At 42.3% G+C, this 21,981-nt stretch overlaps 1 protein-coding gene across 1 annotated transcript; it reads left to right on the top strand.

Annotated features, from left to right (window-relative positions):
- The first annotated feature begins 237 nt into the window (after positions 1-237).
- Positions 238-1,347, top strand: LOC116508953 (uncharacterized protein F54H12.2-like). The gene has a single exon (XM_032217810.1). The coding sequence runs from the start codon at positions 238-240 to the stop codon at positions 1,345-1,347; it is 1,110 nt and encodes a 369-aa protein (XP_032073701.1).
- The last annotated feature ends 20,634 nt before the right edge of the window (positions 1,348-21,981 follow it).

Genomic DNA, 21,981 nt, shown 5'->3' with positions numbered 1-21,981 from the left:
CCGCATGTGAAATCTGCTGCCAAAAACATTGCCAGAGATGTTGCGGGGGATCTTGTATCACATGTTGTTGAGAACAGGCAGGATGGATCAGGGCTGTCCATAGCCAGGAAGAATTACGCATTGGGCCCACCTATTCCGTTTAAAAAGAGAAGACTTGTAAAAAAGCCCTGTCATGCCAAGAGGAGACGTGCGCAGAAGAGGAAACCCTGTGACAAGGAAGACATATTCTAATACGTTATGTCATTTATTCATTCTGCTTCAGAGGAATGTGTTAAATCTGAACTAGATTTTTTTCAACTGGCACCTACACAGACCAGTATTGAAAACAGTACCTATATCAAGATCCCCCCTTTATCAGCGCTAACGCCCAACAGACCCCTGGAATTTTTCATCACGGGGCATGGTGAGCATTACACGGATTTAAACAACACCCTCCTGTATGTGAGTTGCAAGATTGTAAAAGTGGACGGGTCGGATATTGATGATGGGGCAAGGGTGGCCCTGGCCAACTACCCCATAGCATCTCTGTTTAACCAGCTGAATGTTACCTTGGGCGATCGACTCATTACCCAGAGCCATCATTGCTATTTGTATAGGGCTGAAATTGAACTGATTCTCAACTTTGGTGGTGATGCGTTGGGCACCCAATTTACTTCTGGGGGATTTTACAAAGATGACTCAGATCTCATGGAGAGTACTCTACTGACAGCGGCTGGGAACTCTGGTTTCAAAGCGAGAGCGAGACACACGGCCGGTAGTCATAAATGGGACCTGCTTGGGCCTCTGCATAGCGATCTGTTTTTTCAAGACAGACTGCTAATTAATGGCATAGATGTGAAAGTCAAACTCACAAGAAGCAGAAATGAATTTTGTGTGATGAAGAATGGCAATGAGAATTACAAAGTGCAACTCCTGGAGGCTTCTCTCTTTGTAAAATGTGTAACAGTAGCCCTGGGAGTGCGCCTTGGCCATGCAGAAGCTTTGCTCACCTCTAATGCCAAATACCCCATTGATCGACTGGGGATGAAGGTTTACAGCATTCCCGCAGGTAGTCTTGTGTGTAATCAGGAAAATCTATTTCTGGGTCAACTGCCTAAACAATTAGTGATTGGGTTTGTGGACAATGCAGCTTTTAGTGGGGATTATGAAAGAAATCCATTCAACTTTCAACACTGCAATGTCAATTTCTGCGCCCTGCATCGTGATGGTGAACAGATCCACGCAAAGGCTCTTCAGCCTGATTATGAGCATGGTCTTTTTGTGAGAGAGTACATGCAGATGGTGCAAGCAACAGGCAAAGACATGAAAGACAGACAGATGTTAATCAGCCGGGAAAAGTTTAACTGAGGGTATACTTTGTATTGTTTTGACTTGAATCCTAATCAGGGATGCTCTGAGCACTATTCATTGATCAGGAACGGTACCCTCAGAGCCGAAATTAGATTTGCACAGCCCCTCCCCAACACCGTTAACATGATACTCTATGCAATCTTTGAAAACCTTATTGAAATAAGTCACACAAGGAATGTACTTTTTGATTATATGTGAGTATGGATACACAGCAACTCCTCCACTTGTTCTCTGGAAATACGGCCTTTCTAGGGGTCTACCCTTGTGACCTGTTACCCCAGAGACAGATCTCCAAAAGACCGTTTGGATTAATCATAAATACCCATCCTCACACTCTTCCTGGCGAGTACTGGCTGGCCCTCTACTTTCCATCTCCAGGATATGGTGAATTTTTTTATTCTTATGGAAGACCTCCAGATAGCCATAGCTTTCCTGCACCATAGTGATGTTTTTAGAGCAGCAAGCTGAGAAGTACACATTTCACCAATGCCAATTGCAACACACCAGTGCTGTGACCTGCGGACAACACTGTGCATTTTTTCTACTGAACCGTACTAAAAGAGTGACCTATGAAAATATTTTAAAGATGTACTCCAATGCAGATATTAAAAATGATCAAATGGTAAAGCTGTTTGTAAAAACTATAAAGGTGGGGAGGGGGCTTGGACCCTGTAACCATCACCAGTGCATGCAGGCATGCATGCCTTACTGTAAAATAAAGAAAAAGACTTAAATGTTTTTACGTGTATCACTGTGTTTTTATTCATTTTAAAAATTGAGCCAGTCACCAAACCTGAGCCGACTTCTAGATTTTATTGTCCAAGGGCTAGTGGGTGTGCCTGTAAACATAGCCTTCTGAGCCCCAAAAGGTGCTGTCATAACAGAGTCGGGGCTAGCAGCAGTGTCATCATTAACAACCAGAGTATCTTTCAACTTTTCTATTTGCTCTTTAACAGCAGTAGACCCCAACACAGAGGTTGGAACATTCACTTCAGCCATAGCATTCATAAAATCTTCCCATTCTTTAGGTTTCCGCTTCTCAGTAGGGGCTCGGTGTTGCGAGGCACCTTTCACCAAGTCTAAAATATTAGTACCAGGAATAGGTACACCTTTGTATAAAAAGGTACCCCGATCATCCCAGGTTGAGACGTCCTGGTGTTGTTTCATTTTGTTCAGCAAAAGTTCTGCATTTTTCCTGTAACGAGCGCTCACACCGCTTAGGGTATCATCCATAGTGGTGGTCTGTGGAGTTGGTTGTGGTGGCTGTTCTGGTAATGTTGGAAGTGGCTGAGGCTCTCCCGGTGGATAAATGAGATTCAGTTTGTCCTTTTCAGACTCATTTTGCCTGGTCAGTCTTAGATACCTCTGCAGTACAGAATTGTGAAGCTTAATCTTGTCATCCTCACTCAAATCATGCCTCTGAAGTATGTTGCGCATCTCATCATCCAACCGGTTAATGGCTATAGTCCCCACAGTAGGCGTCCTGCCCTGTAGCTGCTCCATCTGATGACACAACTTTGGCTAACAGGCTAGTCAACAGAGGAATAGCAGCCCCTAGTAAGGGACCTATAAAACCACCCGACTGAAGTATGATCTGTTTCTTCTTTTTGAGTGAAACCTTTCTATCACTCAGTTTTTTAATGACACCCTTCTTACTCTTTAGAGACCGGAATTGTGAAAGTTTTAGAGGAAGATTTCCTTTTAGGGTGTTCAGTGCTATTTCTGCTATTGACCCCACCAGGTCATTATTAGCATTGCATAAGATGGCTTTTCTCTGTCTTGGTCCAGACTTTACTAAGATTTTTAAAAGCCCCCAATTTCTACGTAACCTCTCTGATATCTTAAATGAACTATTGCTAAGGTAACCGGGCTACAACTTTTTACTCTTCTTTTTCATTGTATAAACAGTAGGCCAATCAGTGGGGAAGAGTCCCGTTCTTAGCCTATAGGATTCTGGAGTGGTGGCTGACAAATCTACTAATAGGTACCCATGTGGTTTGTGAGTGGCATCTTGGAATACTTCTAAAAATACTTTGTGTTAGTGGGATACATCTGCCTGGCCAGTGTGACAATTTGCATTTGATCACAGGAGCTTCTGAATAAAACAAAATATTTGGAATTCAGAGCTATTGTCCTCATTTTCTTACCTTGAAAAAACAGGTTTTGTAGTATGAGAGTAATGCTCAGGTTTCTGTGATGAACGTACTGTGTAAAAGCCTCCTCTATTTGGTCGCTGTCACCAGCAGATGCCATGAGATCATCTATCACAGCTAGAGTTATTTGATTTGGCGTAAACAAAACATCATCTTCAAAAGAAGACGGAAGACTTTCCATAAACTTAATATAAGGGAATTTATTAAGCAGTTCTTTGTACAGAGGTTGCCAACAGCTATAAAACCATACAATATTTTGAGGACTTTGAGACAATACCCCATCGCCATGTTCTAACATTTGTTTGATAAAAAAAGATTTGCCAGAATTGGATGGCCCACTTATAATACAGGAAAAAGAGTGTACAAAGAGTGTACAAAGAGTGTACTCTCTCTCTCTCCCTACCTATTTACTGTATCTCTCTCTCCCTCTATCTACCTACATATCTACCTACTCTCTCCTTCCCTCCCTACCTATCTACTGTATTTCTCTCTCTATTTCTCTCTCTCTATCCCTCTACCTACCCACCTACCTACACTCTCTCTCTCCCCCTCTACCTAGCTACTGTATTTCTCTCTATATATATATCTATCCCTCTACCTACCTACTAACCTACCTACCTACTCTCTCTCCCTACCTATCTACTGTATTTCTCTCTCTCTCTCTCTCTTTCTATTTGTTTCTCTATCCCTCTACTTACCTACCTACACTCTCTCCCCCTATCTAGCTACAGTATTTCTTTCTCTCTCTCTATTTCTCTCTCTCTCTATCCCTTTATCTACTTACCTAGCTAACTACTCTCTCTCTCTCCCTACCTACCTACTGTATCTCTCTCTCTTTCTCTCCCTCTCTATCACTCTATCTATCTACCTACCTACTTTTTTTTAATTTGCCTCTTCAAAACCTTGGTGTGTCTTATACTCTGAAAAATACAGTATGTTAGAATTAATAGGGCTTGTTTGTTGCAAGTAGTCTGTCCCATTGATGATCTGATACAATTGATTTCCTTACTGTTAAGGCTTCTTTTGTTTTAATCTACTTAAATTGATGAATTGGTTGTCTAATTGGTTGCCTAAATTTGGCTAGATCTTATCTATTGTTCTGAATGGCTGTTTCTTTCTGAAAATTCCCTTGGAGTTCAATTCAATGCATGATGACTACATAGTCATGTCTCTATTGTTTTCTCAAGGGTAGCTTCTGCTGAGATACCTTTTTAAAAATCTAATCCACGGCTTTGTGATCTCCTGGTGATTTCCCATCTAATCAGGTCTGAGCCTGGTTAGCATTTTTCAAGATCAGCCAAAGTCAGCTAGTTGCTGACTATTAACCATTTTGCCCACAGGCCATATAGAAATAAGCAATAGCATAAACTGAAAAAGAATCACAGGCTAGTCTGGAAATATTTAAATATATTTTAGATGACATCATAATTATTATTGATAAGTAGTGTAGAGTTTTGTTTATCGTTGGAGATTTATTTGTGCTTCCTAACCTACCTCCATTCTTTAGGTTTATTTGTGACGAACTAGCACCATTTCAAACTCTACCTCCAAATTGTAAAGCTGTGACTTTTCAAACTATATAAAGACTGGTGCTTTGCAACATGTACCTTAAAAATACCTAGTGCGTATAATATTTTCTGGAGGCTAAATAGCAGCTGGATTGCAATGTTCTCTGTTCAGTATTTATACTTCATAAATGAGTAAGAGGCTTAAGCCAGCAAAATGAATCTTTTCAAATATTTAGAAAGTGGGTTTAAAGATGTATGTCCTTTCGGCAGCAATCTCTCTTAACATTTAAAAGATGACATTCTTTGATTTGATTAAGTAATTTGAATGTCCATACATGGTAGGGACATCACTATATTGCCAAAAGTATTTGCTCACCTGCCTTTACTCCCATATGAATTTACTGTAAGTGACATCCCATTCCTAATCCATAGGGTTCAATATGATGTCGATCCACCCTTTGCAGCTATAACAGCTTCAACTCTTCTGGGAAGGCTATCCACAAGGTTTAGGAATGTGTTTATGGGAATTTTTGACCATTCTTCCAGAAGCGCATTTGTGAGGTCACACACTGATGTTGGACAAGAAGGCCTGGCTCTCAGTCTCCGCTCTAATTCATCCCAAAGATGGTCTATAGGGTTGAGGTCATGACTCTGTGCAGGCCAGTTAAGTTCATCCACACCAGACTCTGTCATCCATGTCTTTATGGACTTTGCTTTGTGCACTGGTGCACAGTCATGTTGGAAGAGGAAGGGGCCAGCTCCAAACTGTTCCCACAAAGTTGGAAGCATGGATTTGTCCACACTTTTTTGATATGCTGAAGCATTCAGAGTTCACTGGAACTAAGGGGCCAAGCCCAGCTCCTGAAAAACAACCCCACACCATAATCCACCCTCCACCAAACTTTACACTTGGCACAATGCAGTCAGACAAGTACCGTTCTCCTGGCACCCACCAAACCCAGACTCATCCATCAGATTGCCAGATGGAGAAGCACGATTTGTCACTCCAGAGAATGTGTCTCCACTGCTCTAGAGTCCAGTGGCAGCATGCTTTACATCACTGCATCCAACACTTTGCATTGCACTTGGTGATGTATAGCTTGGATGCAGCTTCTCAGCCATGGAAACCCATTCCATGAAGCTCTCTGCACACTGTTCTTGAGCTAGTCTGAAGGCCACATGACGTTTGGAGGTCTGTAGCGATTGACTCTGCAGAAAGTTGACGACCTCTTCGCACTATGTGCCTCAGCATCCGCTGACCCCGCTCATCAGTTTACGTGGCCTACCACTTCGTGGCTGAGTTGCTGTTGTTCCCAAACACTTTAATGTTCTTATAATACAGCTGACAGTTGACTGTGGAATATTTACGAGCAAGGAAATTTCACGACTAGATTTGTTGCACAGGTGGCATCCTATCACAGTTCCACGCTGGAATTCACTGAGCTCCTGAGAGCGACCCATTCTTTCACAGATGTTTGTAAAAACAGTCTGCATGCCTAGGTACTTGATTTTATACATCTGTGGCCATGGAAGTGATTGGAACACCTGATTCTGATTATTTGGATGGGTGAGCGAATACTTTTGGCAATATAATGTACATGGTCCCTGTGCAAATGTATAGTATTACTTATGTTTCAAATGAATAATCCTTCATCTGTAAGAAACATTATTATTAATCCAATGGACACAGTGGTCACTAAAATCTAAATATCAACATACATATTATAACTTTTTTTGGTTCCTGGCTGGTCTTAATATAAAATGTTGTTTGATTTTAAAAGGCACATTGGAGTAGATTAAAAAACATGTTTTCTGTGTTTTTAAACTGCTGCAGGTTTAATATTTGATACTTACTTTATGCTACACTAAGCTGACCAGATTTTCAGATTGGTAAAGAGGGACACCTTTGACTGGGGCAGGGGGTGGGGCTTGATTAAAAATTTTATATGGAGCAACAAAAATTTTCATATAACACAAAAATAGTATTGTAATTTTTTTTATTTCAACATAACTATAATTTACAAATATAAATTGTAACTCTTGCCAAACATCAACATTTTGATCACGTGACCATGAGGATGCTGCAATGGTCACTAAGTGTGAAAATGGTCGCTAAGTGTGAAAAATGGTCATCAGTCACTTTTTTCAATGCCATTGTAACTTTGGTCACTATACCACCTTTCTTGCCACAGTTCTTAAGTGAATAACTGCAGCTGATAAGTTAGTAACATAAGTGAATCTGGTTTCCCCATTTGACTTTGTCAAAAGGTGATTATATGACCCCAGGACACTGAAACCATCATAAATATAAATCTGTTGCCAAACATCAAAATTTTGATTGCGTGACCATGAGGATGCTGCAACGGTCGCTAAGTGTGAAAATGGTTGCTAAGTGTGAAAAATGGTCATCAGTCACTTTTTTCAATGCCATTGTAACTTTGGTCACTATACCACCTTTCTTGCCACAGTTCTTAAGTGAATAACTGCAGCTGGTATTTTGTATTTTGGATAGAATCTTTTTTTAAATAGTCTAAGACAATTTAAAAAAAGAATCCACACAGAATAAAACTTTTAAAAAATGCTATGCACAATAAGTAAAATATTATTTTAAAATACATTAAAAAATAAAAGAAAAAAACCCAGTTCACTTACCAGCAGGGACAAGTGAGCACTCCAAGTCAATCCAGAATGATATAGATGTTAATACAAAGAACTGAGCAAATTAAAATGGTGAAATTAGTCAGGGAAATATTTTTCAAAGAAACTTTGCCATCATTTTTTTCCACACGAGCCGACCTCCAACTTCTGTGCCCCTCCCCTCCGGAAAATCCAGGAAGTAACACTCGCGGCTTCTCTAGCCAAGCATTTCCTGGAGCTCTATGGTACTTGGTCATTTTTTCTTATAAAATGAGGTAAAAGGGGCGCGGGGGTGTCCGTTTTGTTGCTTTAACATTTTAATATCTTCAATGAAAGTACTGAGACAGAGAGAGAGGTTAGATAGGGTGTCTTTTTTCTTGCCCCGGTTAGGATTTCTTAAGCAAATCCACTGGGCTTTCAACATGAAGCCAGAAAATCGGGACTTTTTAAAAACGCCCCGGGACATGGGACAAATTGTTATAAATCATGACTGTCCCGCTGAAATCGGGACGTCTGGTCACCTTATGCTACACATTTCTACAGGCATTTCTCCAGTAGTCCATGCTGACTCAAAAGGGGCAGGAAAGAGAGACAGAGGTGGGGGGAGAGAGGGAGGGAGGGGAGGGAGGGTTGAGTGGGAGGGCAGAGAAGGGGAGGGAGGGAGGGAGAGAGTGTGAGAGAGAGAGAGAGAGAGAGAGAGAGAGAATATCTTACATCGGCAATTACATTTCTTTGTGAAGCAGCCTTTTAATTGGTCAAAAGGTTCAGCTGGTTGAAAGCATCCCTGATAGGATTAGATAAACAACGTGCAACTTGGGAAAAAGATCAGCCATTGCTCTCTCAAAATCTACCCCAAAAAATCATGACACAAACTAAAGTACTAGGTTTGTCTTCTCAAAAGAGCCTGTCTGCCTATTGTAATGCCTGAAAACCAGAGGTGGTCCCTACAGGTTCGGCCCAGTTTTGCCAAACTGGTACTGGTATGGCGGCCCTCGCTAAGAATCAGCAGCGACCCAAGCCTGCCAAGCCCCTGAACTGGTTCCCCGGTCGCTGTCATCACCATCACCATCTTGTATACAAGCGCATGCACAGAACAATTTTAATTGAAGTGTGCATGTGCGCACAGCGTGCATCCAGCATGCACACGAGCAAACCGGCAGTAAAGTTGGCCAGAACTCACCCCTGCTGCAAACCCGGTAGGTTATTGGAAGGAAATCTTATGTTTGTCATTATTTTGCTCTCAGGACAATTTGTCAGAACGTTGATGCATTTTACAATTAAAAAAATAAATAAATAGAAAGGAGCAAATGACCTTTTATGTATAATTTTTATTAAAACTTTTTAATCCAGAAAATAAAAGTTACACAAAGTAATAGAAAGTAGGAAAGGAAAGAGCAAAACAAAAACAAAACAACCCCTACCTGGCTCCCATTTCAGGTGGGTGGAGCCTACTTGATCCTACTTGGCACCTGATGGGCCAGTGTAGTTTCAAGCAGGAGTTTTGGGTCTTTTCTGATACTTTGTTACACTATTTGGGAGAGGCTCTCGTTGCAGCTTGGAATGAGCTGATGATGGGAACCTTTGACCTTGTGTGGACTCTTTCTGTCTGTGGTTTCCATAGAGTCCCATGGTTTACCAAGCAGCTCAGAGAAATAAAGTACCATAAGACGTGCTTAAAGCACAGCTGGAGGAAGAAAAGATCAAGGCTGACTGAGCACACGTAAGAGCCCATATTAGGTCAGCAAAGCATAACTACTTCACTGTCCTTATTGCATCTGCAGGTAGCCAACCATCAGCCCTGTTTGGGTAACTAGATCCCTCCTGGGTAAGAAGGAGCAGAGGAACCTTTGCAAGGTTGCTGTGAGGAATATTTTTAGAATCTGTCAGATAAAGTTACTTGACCACTCAGAGTTAGATCTGGCTGTGCAGATAATAAGAAGGTGACAGAGACACCTCTAAGCTTTGTTATCTGGGAGGAGTGGTAGCTTTTGAGGAAGTGGACAGGATTCTTAGGGCTGCGAGTTCAGCCACCTGTGTTCTGGATCTATGCCCTTTTGACTGGTTAGTCAAAGGAGATGGCATGTGTTTGACACAAGCAGTGATTAATATCTCTTTGTAGGAGGGAGTGGTACTGTCTGGTCTAAAGAAGGTCTGAAGAAGGCAGTGGTGCAGCCCCTTCTCAAGAGGCCATCTTTTGATCCCACAACCTCAGTGGGGTTGTTCACAGTACTAAACAATCTTTGTCTGTCTCCAATCTTTCCTTTTTAGGGAAGGTTGATGAGAGAATGGTTGGAAGAAAGAGTCCTGGATGAAATGTGTTATCTGGATCCTTTTCAGTCTGGGTTCAGCCCTGGCGAATAGCATTGAAATGTCTTTGGTAACATTTGTTGATGATCTTTGAGGGCTTGGGATGGAGGTGATGCAACCTTCCTGGACTTCTTGGTGGTTTTCACCATTATGGAACATGATGTCTGAACCAGTGGTGTGTTGCAAATATTTTTACTATCGGTTCACTCGCAACACTTTTACACATGTGCATAAGTGTCCAGGCAGGTGGGCGGAGCTTCCCACCACCGTTACTACCAGTTTGCCTGATCTGGCCCGAATCGGGAGCAACCTACCTCTGGTCTGAACTGGCTTCAGGGCCTGGGAGTGAAAGACACTGTATTATGGTGGTTCTCCTCTTTCCTTCATATACTGTATATAATCCTTTCCAATCAAGGTTGATAGGAGGAAAGCAATCAAGCCCTAGCCCCCCCAGCAATGTGGGTACCCCAGATCATGGACCTTTCTTTTTTACACCACTCTCCTTTTGCTAGTATGCCTTTGCACAGATTTGTCTAGTGCGCCAATTGGATCCTTTCCTGGACTGCTCACAATCCCTCATTTTGATGGAAGAGAATATTTGTAGCTCAGTATTGAAATGAAGGGTCCTTGGTGGTCTCTGAGCTTGGTTGTTTCCTTGCAATTTTTTTTAACCCAAATTACATAACTTTATAAGTGCTAGTAGGGAGCATGGTTTTTTTGTTGTTGTTATTATTATATATTCTAGTGACTTGCCCTGCCAGTGTTCATGGTGGTCTTGGTGGTTCTTTTGTTGGGCTGTTTACTGTTAACTTCTTTGGCAATTCCTTGATTGGGATATTGTTCATGATTGTTAGTCTAATGTTAGTCTTGGTTAAGTTAATTTTTGCTTATCTGGCTATTAATTGCTGCTAAGGAGATGTTCTCATCTTTTTGTACCTTTTGGGTTTAGTGATTATCTCTTTTGTATGGTATATAGATATTGTATATCTCTATGTGCCTGTTGATAGCCAATTTCTCAGAGGGCCAGGCTTCCAGGAATTCTTTAGCATTTTTGGACTTGCCTTGGTCTAGGATGATCAGTTTCCCATTAGTACTAATGTTCGGTTCTTCAGTTTATGAGTTAATAGGTTCAGCAGCATGCTCATCTTGGGAGAAAGATATTATGTTCAGCTACGCTCTTTCAAGGCAGATTCAATGACCTAAATAATATTTTCCAACTCTGTGGTTCAATGATTCAATAGCGAGCTCACTTTAAGCACAGTGCATATTAGCAGTGCAATGTGCAAAATAGTCACATTATAATACTGAGGAATTGAGCATATACACATGTTCTATATCTGGGGAAAAGAACATGTGAGGCTTATTCTTTCCTTGCTCATTTACCAATAGATTGGCTTTGGGACTGAATTTTTCACAGCAAAACGGAGAAAGGTCACAATAAATGGTCAAGATAGTTCAGCTATTAAAGAAAAAGAAAAGCTGGAACAAAATGGCCCTTCTCAATATCTATCTAATCTGACAAAACTAATGTTTCACACAGTGATGCCTTTTCTCTTCTTTGGGAATTCCTACCATGCATATATTGGATCCAAGACATTTTAAGTATTTGATATGTCCTGAAAGCTATTATTAGACTTCATTAAATCACTTATAGCTGTGTTAACAAGTTTCTTGTGATCTTGCAGCTGAGATAGTTTGTTCTCAGCCACCTCCAGTTTGGTAGTTAACAAAATTAATGATAATTTTAATTTGTTGTTTATCCTTCTCTTCTCTCTCAGAGATTTATATCTCTGTTGTGGTTTGTGGCTGTCACCTTTGTGCCAGAGATTTCTTGGGAGCTATTTAAGGACTCAAAAATAGATTCCATCCAATAACATTTAGTACACCATTATTAATACATCTCCTGAAGTACAAGCCATTGCCTATCTGACTAAACAACCATCTTGAATGAAAGCCAAGCTTTCATCTTTGTTGACTTTTTTATTTCTCAAATTTATATAACTGCCCATCTCACAAACAAGTGACTCTAGGTAGCATAAAGATAAAGGTTTTCCTTGCACATATATGTGTGCTAGTCATTTCTCACTCTAGGGGGTCAGTGCTCATCTCCGTTTCAAAGCCAAAGAGTCAGCGCTGTCCGAATACATCTCCGTGTTCATATGACTGGCATGACTAAATGCTGAAAGTGCCTGGAATGCTGTTACCTTCCCACCAAAGGCGGTTCCTATTTTTCTTCTTCCATTTTTACATGCTTTCAAACTGCTAGGTTGGCAGAAACTGGGACAAGTAACAGGCTCTCACTCCATTACGCGGCGCTAGGGATTCGAACTGCCAAACTGCTGATCTTTCGATCAACAAGTCCAGCGTCTTAGCCACTCAGCCACCCTTCTGTGCAGCATACAACTAGGCTAAAAACAAGTTAGCTAATAAATACCAGATAGTTGTTATTATTATTTTTAAAAACAATACAAACGATAAAAAACAAAGCTAGAAGAGAAGAAATATTGGGTGAAGATATGTTTATCCTACAGATAGTCCTTGACATGCAACTATTTGTTTAGTGACCGTTTGAAATTACGATGGTGCTGAACAAAGGCACTTCTCAGATTGCAAGAATTATAACCACTTCCAAAATAGTGCCAGCTTCTGGGATGCCACAAGGAAGCTTCTGTGTAGGAAGTCTGTACAGGCGCATTGGCTGATTCTGTTTCATAATATGTGCCAAGTCATCCCTCTAATCAACAATTGATCACAGTTGAGGGAGGCTTTATTACAGACTGATCTGGCCTTGAGAATAAGCATTTGAAAGTCCCTGAAAGTCTGATGGCTGGATACAGGTATTGAGATCAATGAGTTGGAACACGAAACTGATAGAAGACCTCAATCCTACCAGTGCATTCCCCTCAAATGGCTCTCCCCTTGCCTCTTGCCATATTTCCCCATGCCTATCACCATTGTAATACTTTGGGTTGCCAATATCACCCAAAGGTTGCATTATCTTCCAATCCATGCCCTTCAATTTCCTCTTATGGTGCTCAATGCCATCCATCCAGGAAAGGGAAGCCAGGCACCCTGAGACACTTCAGCTGCATTGGCTCCCAGTGCCATCAGGGTGCCCAGTGTCCATCTCTCCCACTGTACCCAGACATACTGACACATAGACATACACAAACACATCACAGGAATACCTTTTCTGCTACACTCACTAGTTGGTAAGGGTTTTCTTCCAATTTCTTCCATCACGGGTACTAATCTGAAACCTTTACCATCATCCAGCACTATTACATCAGAGAGGCAGTGTGCCAAGAACTTAGACTCCCTCCAGTGGACATTGTTAGTATTTCTTTTTGGACATATACTTTTCTGGACCATTTACAGCGTTCTATCGGACTCCCATTAGACCTTATTAACGAGAAGGCCAATCCTAAGATCCTGCCTTCACCAATTCGCACAACCGTTTAACCGCGCAATTTTTATCTGGTATGATGAGTGCATGGGATTGTATGTGCTTGAGTGAATGATCCCACTTTTATTATTCATTATCATTGTATTTTTATGTGTTTTAACTTTCTGTGGGGACTGCTTGGGTGAATGAATGAGTATGTCTGATTCGGAGGACCTGCCGGGAGAAGCGGGGGCCATGGGGGTGGTTGAGGGAACTAGAGACACGGGAGAGGGTCGGGGTATTACGGTCGTAACAGGGAGGGGCAGATACGGCGGGGACTTCAGGGCAGGCCATTACCGGGGAAGGAGGGTTCGCTACATTACAGAGATCCCTCCTTCCGGCCCTGTGAGTCCCACTCCGAGACCAGATGGCGCAAGTAATCAGGACCCTGGACTCAGGCTGCTGTCGCTAAATGCCAGGTCTGTGGTACATAAAGCTCCTCTCGTCCGGGACTTAATTTTAGACGAGAGGGCAGACCTGGCATGTATTACTGAAACCTGGCTGGGCCCAGAGGGAGGAGTCCCCCTTGTAGAACTGTGCCCAGAAGGATTTCAGGTGCTGCACCAGCCGAGAGCCCAGGGAAGGGGTGGGGGTGTGGCCGCTGTCATCCGGGAGTCGTTAGTTCCTCGTAGGGTCCCTGCTCCGGAGCTTGTCGGGTGTGAGTCTCTGCTGATAAAGTTGGACCTCAAGGGTCAAGTGGGTTTGCTGTTAACGTACCTGCCTCCCAACAGCGTTGCAGCAGCCCTCTCCTCGCTCCTCGAGTCGGTAGCCGAGCTGGCAATTGAGTTCCCTAGGTTGATGGTCCTGGGGGACTTCAATTTGCCTTCGCTCGGTGAAAACTCTGATGGGGCGCAGGAGTTCATGGCTTCCATGACAGCCATGGGCTTGACCCAAGTAATTCGGGGCCCAACCCATTCGGCGGGTCACATGCTCGACCTCGTATTCCTCTCGGAGCAGTGGATCTGTGATCTTGGTCTGAGGGGTAACGACATCATACCCCTGTCGTGGTCAGACCATTGCCTACTGAGGCTCGACTTCCAGAGACCAAACCCCCACTGTAGGGAGGAGGAACCGACCAGGTGGTTCCGCCCCAGGCGACTCATGGAACCATTAAGGTTCCAGACGGAACTTGGGGTCATTCCTGATTCTTTCGCCCACAATCCGGTAGAGACTTTGGCTGCTGCCTGGCATTCGGCAGCATCAGAGGCCCTCGACCGGACTGCGCCACTACGGCCCCTCCGAGGCGGCGGATCCCGGAGACCCCCTTGGTTCACCGAGGAACTCCGGGAGATGAAGCGCCGGAGGAGATGCCTAGAGCACCGATGGAGGTCCAATAAGTCCGAATCGAACCGAGCAATGGTAACCACCTGCACCAAGGAATACACCAGAGCGCTTAGGGCAGCGAAAAGATCCCACATAGCCACCTTGGTTGCGTCCGCTGAGTCCCGCCCAGCCGCCCTGTTTAAGATAACCCGCTCCCTATTAAATAAAAGGGAGGCGGGGGAACCCTTGCAGGGCAGAGCTGAGGATTATGCCCAATTCTTAGCGGACAAAATTGCTCGGTTTCGGTCGGACTTGGACTCCACCCCTGCAGTTCCAGCCGAGGCACAAGAGGATCAGATGGAACATCTCTGGGTTGAGTTTCAGGATGTTACCCCCGGGGATGTGGACAAGGCCATGAGGGCTGTGAGTGCCTCCACCTGCGTACTGGACCCGTGTCCCTCATGGCTGGTTACCAGCAGCAGTGAGGTGACACGAGGCTGGATCCAGGCGGTCGTGACCGCCTCTCTTCGGGAGGGGAACTTCCCCGCCGCACTGAAAGCGGCGGTGGTGAGACCCCTCCTAAAGAAGCCATCTTTGGATCCAGCTGTCCTTAATAACTATCGTCCAGTCTCCAACCTTCCCTTCCTTGGGAAGGTTGTTGAGAAGGTGGTGGCCTTTCAGCTCCAGCGGTCCTTGGAGGAAGCAAACTATCTCGACCCCTTCCAGTCAGGCTTCAGACCCGGTTACAGCACAGAAACCGCTTTGGTCGCATTGACTGATGATCTCTGGAGAGCCAGAGATGGAGGATTTCCCTCCATCCTGGTTCTCCTTGACCTCTCAGCGGCTTTCGATACCATCGACCATGGTATCCTTCTGCGACGACTGCGAGAGGTGGGAGTGGGAGGCACCGTGCTGCGGTGGTTCTCTTCCTACCTCTCAGACAGGTCGCAGTCGGTGTTAGTGGGGGGGCAGAGATCGTCCCCTAGGCCCCTAACATATGGGGTGCCTCAGGGTTCGGTCTTATCCCCCCTACTATTCAACATCTACATGAAACCGCTGGGAGAGATCATCCGCAGGCACGGGATCAGATACCATCAATATGCGGACGATACTCAACTGTATCTGTCCGCCCCGTGCCAACTCAATGAAGCGGCAGACGTGATGAACCGGGGCCTGGAGGCGGTTATGGACTGGATGAGGGCTAACAAGCTTGTGCTCAACCCAGAAAAGACCGAGTGGCTGTTGTGTTTCCCTCCCAAGGATTCCACCAATATTCCATCTCTCAGGCTGGGGGGTCAAATTCTATACCCCTCAGAGAGGGTTCGCAACTTGGGAGTCCTCCTAGATCCACAGCTATCGTTCGACCACCATTTGACGGCTGTGGCTAGGGGGGCATTCGCCCAGGTTCGCCTGGTGCGCCAGTTGCGACCCTACCTGAATCAGGAGGCACTCACAACAGTCACTCGGGCCCTCGTGACCTCTAGGCTGGAATACTGCAATGTGCTCTACATGGGGCTGCCCTTGAAGAGCATCTGGCGTCTTCAGCTGGTACAGAACGCAGCCGCGCGAGCGATTGTGGGTGCACCGCAGTTCACCCACATTACACCTATCCTCCGCAAGCTGCGCTGGCTACCTGTCGATTTCCGGATGCGCTTCAAGGTGCTGTTAATCACCCATAAAGCCCTACATGGTAGTGGATCTGGATACTTGAGAGACCGCCTTCTGCCAATCACCTCCCTGCGACCAATAAGATCACACAGATTGGGCCTCCTCCGTATTCCATCGGCCAGCCAGTGTCGGCTGGCAACTACAAGGAGGAGGGCCTTCTCAGTAGTCGCCCCGACCCTTTGGAACGAACTCCCCGTGGAGATTCGTACCCTCACCACCGTCCAGGCCTTCCGCATAGCCTTGAAGAACTGGCTAGCCCGTCAGGCCTGGGGATGAAGATAGTTGCCCCTCCCGAATGATGAATGCATGTTGGTTACTGTTTTTATTATATGTGTCTTTGTTATTGTCTGCATTTCCCCTTCCCTGATTTTATGTGAGCCGCCCTGAGTCCCCTCAGGGAAAAGGGCGGCCTACAAATGTCAATAAAATCTCTCTCAAAATCTCAAATCTCAAATTTACCTCCACCAAACCAATTTTCTCCTCTGGTCTCACCCAAAGGAGGGGGGAATCACACAATCAGAGGCACCTACCTAACAGATGGAGTCACACCACATGTTCATCTCTTCTCTAGAGCTAATAGAGATGAAGGCAAGATGGACTTTGCAGGAGGAAAGGTCTAACCACCTCATCATCCTTGCCTAGTCACCAATTTCCATAAACTAGCATTCTGGTCAGTCTCATCAAATGAAGGGTCACACAGAGTCATATTGATCATGTGGGTAGAGGCACTGGCAGAAAAATGGATGCAAACCCAGAAAACATGACCCAAACCACCAGTGCTGCAAATGAAGCCCATCTTCCAAGCCATTCCTTCATCCAGCACCAGGCCCACAAGCACAGGTTCATCCTCAGTATGCCTAACCTATAGGCATGAAATGCAGCAAATGTGGCAGCACGCAGCACATCTCAGTAGCAAACATAGCCCCATTCACCAGCTTCTCCAGCTGAGGAAATCCAAATGCACATCCAATCAACCAATCCATAGCAGTCCATATAGGTTACTAAAGGGACCATCTTAATGTCTATTGAGCTTCTCGGTCATCTAGGTCATGGTTGTCCCAAAGATGGGGGTTTTTTTTAAAGGGAACTTTTGAAGCGATCTCCAGTCAGAACTGAAGATGCTTCTTGAATGAGAAACAAACATCTTCAAGGAAAAACAAAATCCAGTTGCCTTTTGCAAAAGCACCTTTGAGACTTGTCTTGGCTTCTGTTCTCTGCCACCATGTTGCAATGTCCTGCAGGGCCACTGCTCTTATAGAACAACTGTAAATGTGAACTACCGGTAATTTAACATTGGGACATTTGTATTTATTTGGATTGTGTTGTACAGTATCATCTTCTTAGATCAGATGGGTGAAATTTGATTGAAATGATATGCCTTATGGTATATAATATCTTCATCAGGCTGAGCTGAGCTAAGGTTTGAACTGGGAACTTTGCAGCTCATAGTACTGTATAGTTTATTTATCAGATAGAGAGCTATGAGTGCAAGCAACCTGTCAGTTCCACAATGTAAGCCAGAGCAGGAAATCAATTCCACAGGAAGACTAAAACTACTCCTATTGAGATTTGCTATAATAAAATAATCTTGCAAGTCTGATTGTGCTGCACCTCTTCCTCCTTTCATTGTTCAGTAAATTAGGGAGATGTCTGCCTGAAATGTTATTTCAAAATGAATGAAATGTTATTTTACCCTGGACTTAAAACTGATTTGGCCACTTTTGTCTTGGCAACAAACCCTGCATATCTCCATCAAAGTCACCTTCTCTACTGTCTACAATACCTAACACATCAGTATCTGAGGATACAAGACTGAAATCTAATACTGTGATATGCAACTATGAAGTCAGGTATTATTTTCCTGTATAACTGTCTTTAAACAGCGATCATAAAAACTCTGGTTTACTTGACCAGAAAAAGCCATAATTCTATATTCTGTAGTGAAAAATGCCTCAGATGATTACTGGTGCATCCATTGCAAATATTTAACAAGATGAGTAGACTGTGTATACATCCATTTTGCAAATATTTAACAAGATGAGTAGACTGTGTATACCTAGCATACGAAAATCTACTGCAGGAAGGATAAACTAATCCTGGAAAAGGCAATATATTTATTGATGGGGGATGTAAGACACTAGTTTTATTTTATTTTTAAAATTAATGATTTGTACAATATCTGCAGAGGGAAAGACAGAAAATTAAGAGATGCATTTTCTACACCCCAAATTTCCGTGAAGAATTCAAGCTCTTCCAGAAAATTCAATTGCATGTCCAGACTTGAATCACTAGAGAGAAGGATACTTTTCCTTTTTTTGCCATTTTTTTTATTTTTAAACATAAAAACAAAATTAAAAATTCTCATCCATACATACTGTAGAAAGTGTATCAGTTGGTTACAAAAGGTTTTCATGCATCTCTTCCACAGTCATCAAGCATAATTCATATTAACTCAAGTATTTTAACTCAAATATTTATACATGGTACTCTTATACCTCCGTTTATGTTTGACTATAATTATTTAAACATCCTTCATCATAAACTATACCAAAATTTAATACATAACCACATACTGGCATTTCATTTAATATTTCTAAAATCCTCCAATAACACTGAATCCTTATGTCTTATTCTAGCTAAACATCCATAATATTTAATAACAGACTTTTCTAATCCTCCTTTCCAAATCACTGTTTGCAATTTTCATCCAGTTTCCTTATATTATACTCATGTATATAGGTTGTCATCGTTATCCCTCCTTTATTTGACTATATCCTGTATCATAACATTTTCCTCCTAATAATCAAAACTTAACTATATCTAATTTAATTCTTTTTATTAACCTCTGTATATAATCCAAAAGGATTTCTAATCTTCCTTTCATGAGTACCATTCAATATTCATATCCAATTATTATTTATCATAACACAACACATTGTATACATTATTATCATTATCAATTATTTATTTAATTATATCTATTATTACTAAGTTTCACTAAGTTTAACTAGTTTTAAGTTATATTCTTCCATCTATCAACCTGTATCTTTCCAATAACAAAACAATCTCATATCTTCTGCAATTTGTGGTACCAATCCTCTAGTCATCTTCTTGATCAGCTTTGTATGGACTTCTCTTAGCAACTCCTTGCTTATAAGATCTCTCATATAATCTTGATGCCCTCTTTCTGTTTCCTTATTCAGTTTGTCTTTGATTGTCAGCAGTGTTATCAAAACTTTTGCTAGTGGAATTTCTTTCTTTAAGTCCATAGGTTCTTTAATTTTATCTTCTTGTATATCTTGACCCTTGAAGTAGATTTCCTCTCCATTTAATTCCTCTTTCTGTATTCCATTTTCAGGAAAAAACCAATTACCATAGATATCAGCAGGTTTAGTCTCTTTATATTCATTTTCTACTTTGGTGTTTTGTGTTTCAATCACCCCGTTTTGCATTTGATGAACATTTTCATTTTTTTCATCATATTTTCTTGTTATGTGCTCTAGGTATTCCAGTTGTTTCTCTTCTCTATTTAATAATTTCTGTAGTTCTGAAAGTATATCTTGCAAAGTCAAGACCTCTATTTTTCCTTGGGTGTGTGTCATTTTGACAAACACAGCTACTCTGGCTTAGAAGATCAACAAAATTAAAGCATAGGTTCACAAAGAACGCTGGTTGAACATCAAAGGGACATCTGTGCATTCTTATCAGTGTGTATCCAAGAGAACAAAGCCCTGAGGCTCCAAGTCAAAGCAATCTGAAAGAAAAGAAGAAGAAAAAAGTTCCATTTTGAATACTCAAAGCTCCGAGTATTTCCAAGCCTTCAGAGCAGAGACACTCTTAAAGAGTTTCTTTTTGTAAATACCCACAACAATAAGAGCAGAAAGCTTTAGTCTGTAAATTACAGAGAGTCACAAAGAGAAGGTAGAAGAAGAACGCTTAATCCATCCATTTCAAAAGGCTTGCATAGATTCGATCCATGTAAATAACATTTAAAAAGTAAGATAACCACTGTCCAAAACCATTCCAAATTCAATTCCACCACTTGTTTCTTCTATTCTTTAATTTAAATTGGTTTTTGAGTTTTATAGGCAGACTCATATTTAAAACAATAAAAATCCCTCATCAGCTGGAAACACTTTCTCTTTCTGTATCCTTCTGTTTTGGGCCATCCCGACTTTGTCAGCCTTGTGGCTGGAATTTTTGTCACCGGCTTGAAGATCTTCTCTTGCTTCTTTCGAGGATTTTGCGATATCCCCAAGATCAGCAAGACATATTCTTCCTGTTCACCGTCTCTTCGGGATGGTTTAGGCCCGTTTGGACCACCCAGTGGCAAAAGTATTGGCTGTGGTCTCAGAGCATTGAGACCACACAACCATCTCGTCACGACATTGGCTCCTCAGCAGAAGGATACTTTTCTGAGGGTGAGAGTGTGTCCATCTCTCATCTCTCACTCAGTAGTTGTGGAAACAATATAAATATGCAAAAGGTGTGCAGAGATTGAATGTATGTATGATAAACAACTTTTATCATTTCACTTGAATTTCATGAAATATTTTCCTCTACCTCTAACCTGAAATAATATGGAATAACTAATAAACTGCTAATATAATAAAAGAAAATAAGCTGCCTATAAATTAGCTGTCCTAACCATTTCTAACTCTAAAAAAAATATGGCAATATTGCTTCAATCCATCAAGAGTGGGTGGCAAATCATTATTTGAGGGAACTTTTGAATATTTATTCCTCTTCTTTCTCCTCCTCCTCCTCCTCATCCTCCTCCTCCTCCTCCTCCAAAATGTTGTAGTTGAGGGGTGGTTTTCTGATCTCTTAAAAATAACAATTTATCACTTTTCTTTCAAATAATTCTCAATCTGTTTTCCTCTTATAAGTAAGTGAGAATCCATTGTAAAACGACCATCTGCCTTTATGGAAACATTTAGATAGTTATAATATCTCACTATAGATGGTGTCTTTGACAACTTGGTGATATCAAAGATAATATCTGATTAATCTGGAGGGAGTGTGATACCTGTGCTTAATTGGAATGTTCTATTACAAGTATAATTGGAATGTTCTATTACAAGTATGTTGTGGTTTTATTGTTTTTTTATTGTTTTTAACACCTTCAATTCAATATTGGCTTCTGGTGACTCCCTGGATCCCTGCAGTTCTGGCAAGACTTTGGAATCGTCTGCTCTCTGCTCTCCAGGTTTCTAGTCTGGTACCTTAATTACACCCAATTGGCTTTCATTATGTTTACTTACAATTCTGTATGACTCCGGATCTTGATATTTTAACTATTAGCCATGTTGGTTTCCAACATTCTAACCTAAATTAAGAGTTATATACCACATTTTTCAGAGTATAAGATGCACCGGAGTATAAGACGCACCAAGACTTTGAAGAGGCAAATTTTTAAAAAAAGTTTTTTCACTCTGCAGACCTTCCAAAAATGGCCCATGTTTTGCGAAAACGGTTCCAATTTTTTCCCCCAAAAAGGGCATGAATAGCCTTTAGGAGGCTTGTAGAGTGCTCCGGGGGGGGGGGGACCGGGGGGGACAACGACAAGCAAAATGGCAATTTTTTAAAAAAGACATGAGACGTAGGGGGGCACAATTGAGCAAAAATACGGCCCATTTTTCATTCATTT

Source organism: Thamnophis elegans, chromosome 5 (assembly GCF_009769535.1).
Source record: "Thamnophis elegans isolate rThaEle1 chromosome 5, rThaEle1.pri, whole genome shotgun sequence".
Taxonomy (NCBI): Eukaryota; Metazoa; Chordata; class Lepidosauria; order Squamata; family Colubridae; genus Thamnophis; species Thamnophis elegans.
Note: the sequence above shows the minus strand (reverse complement) of the source record. Positions and strands in the feature narration are given on the sequence as shown.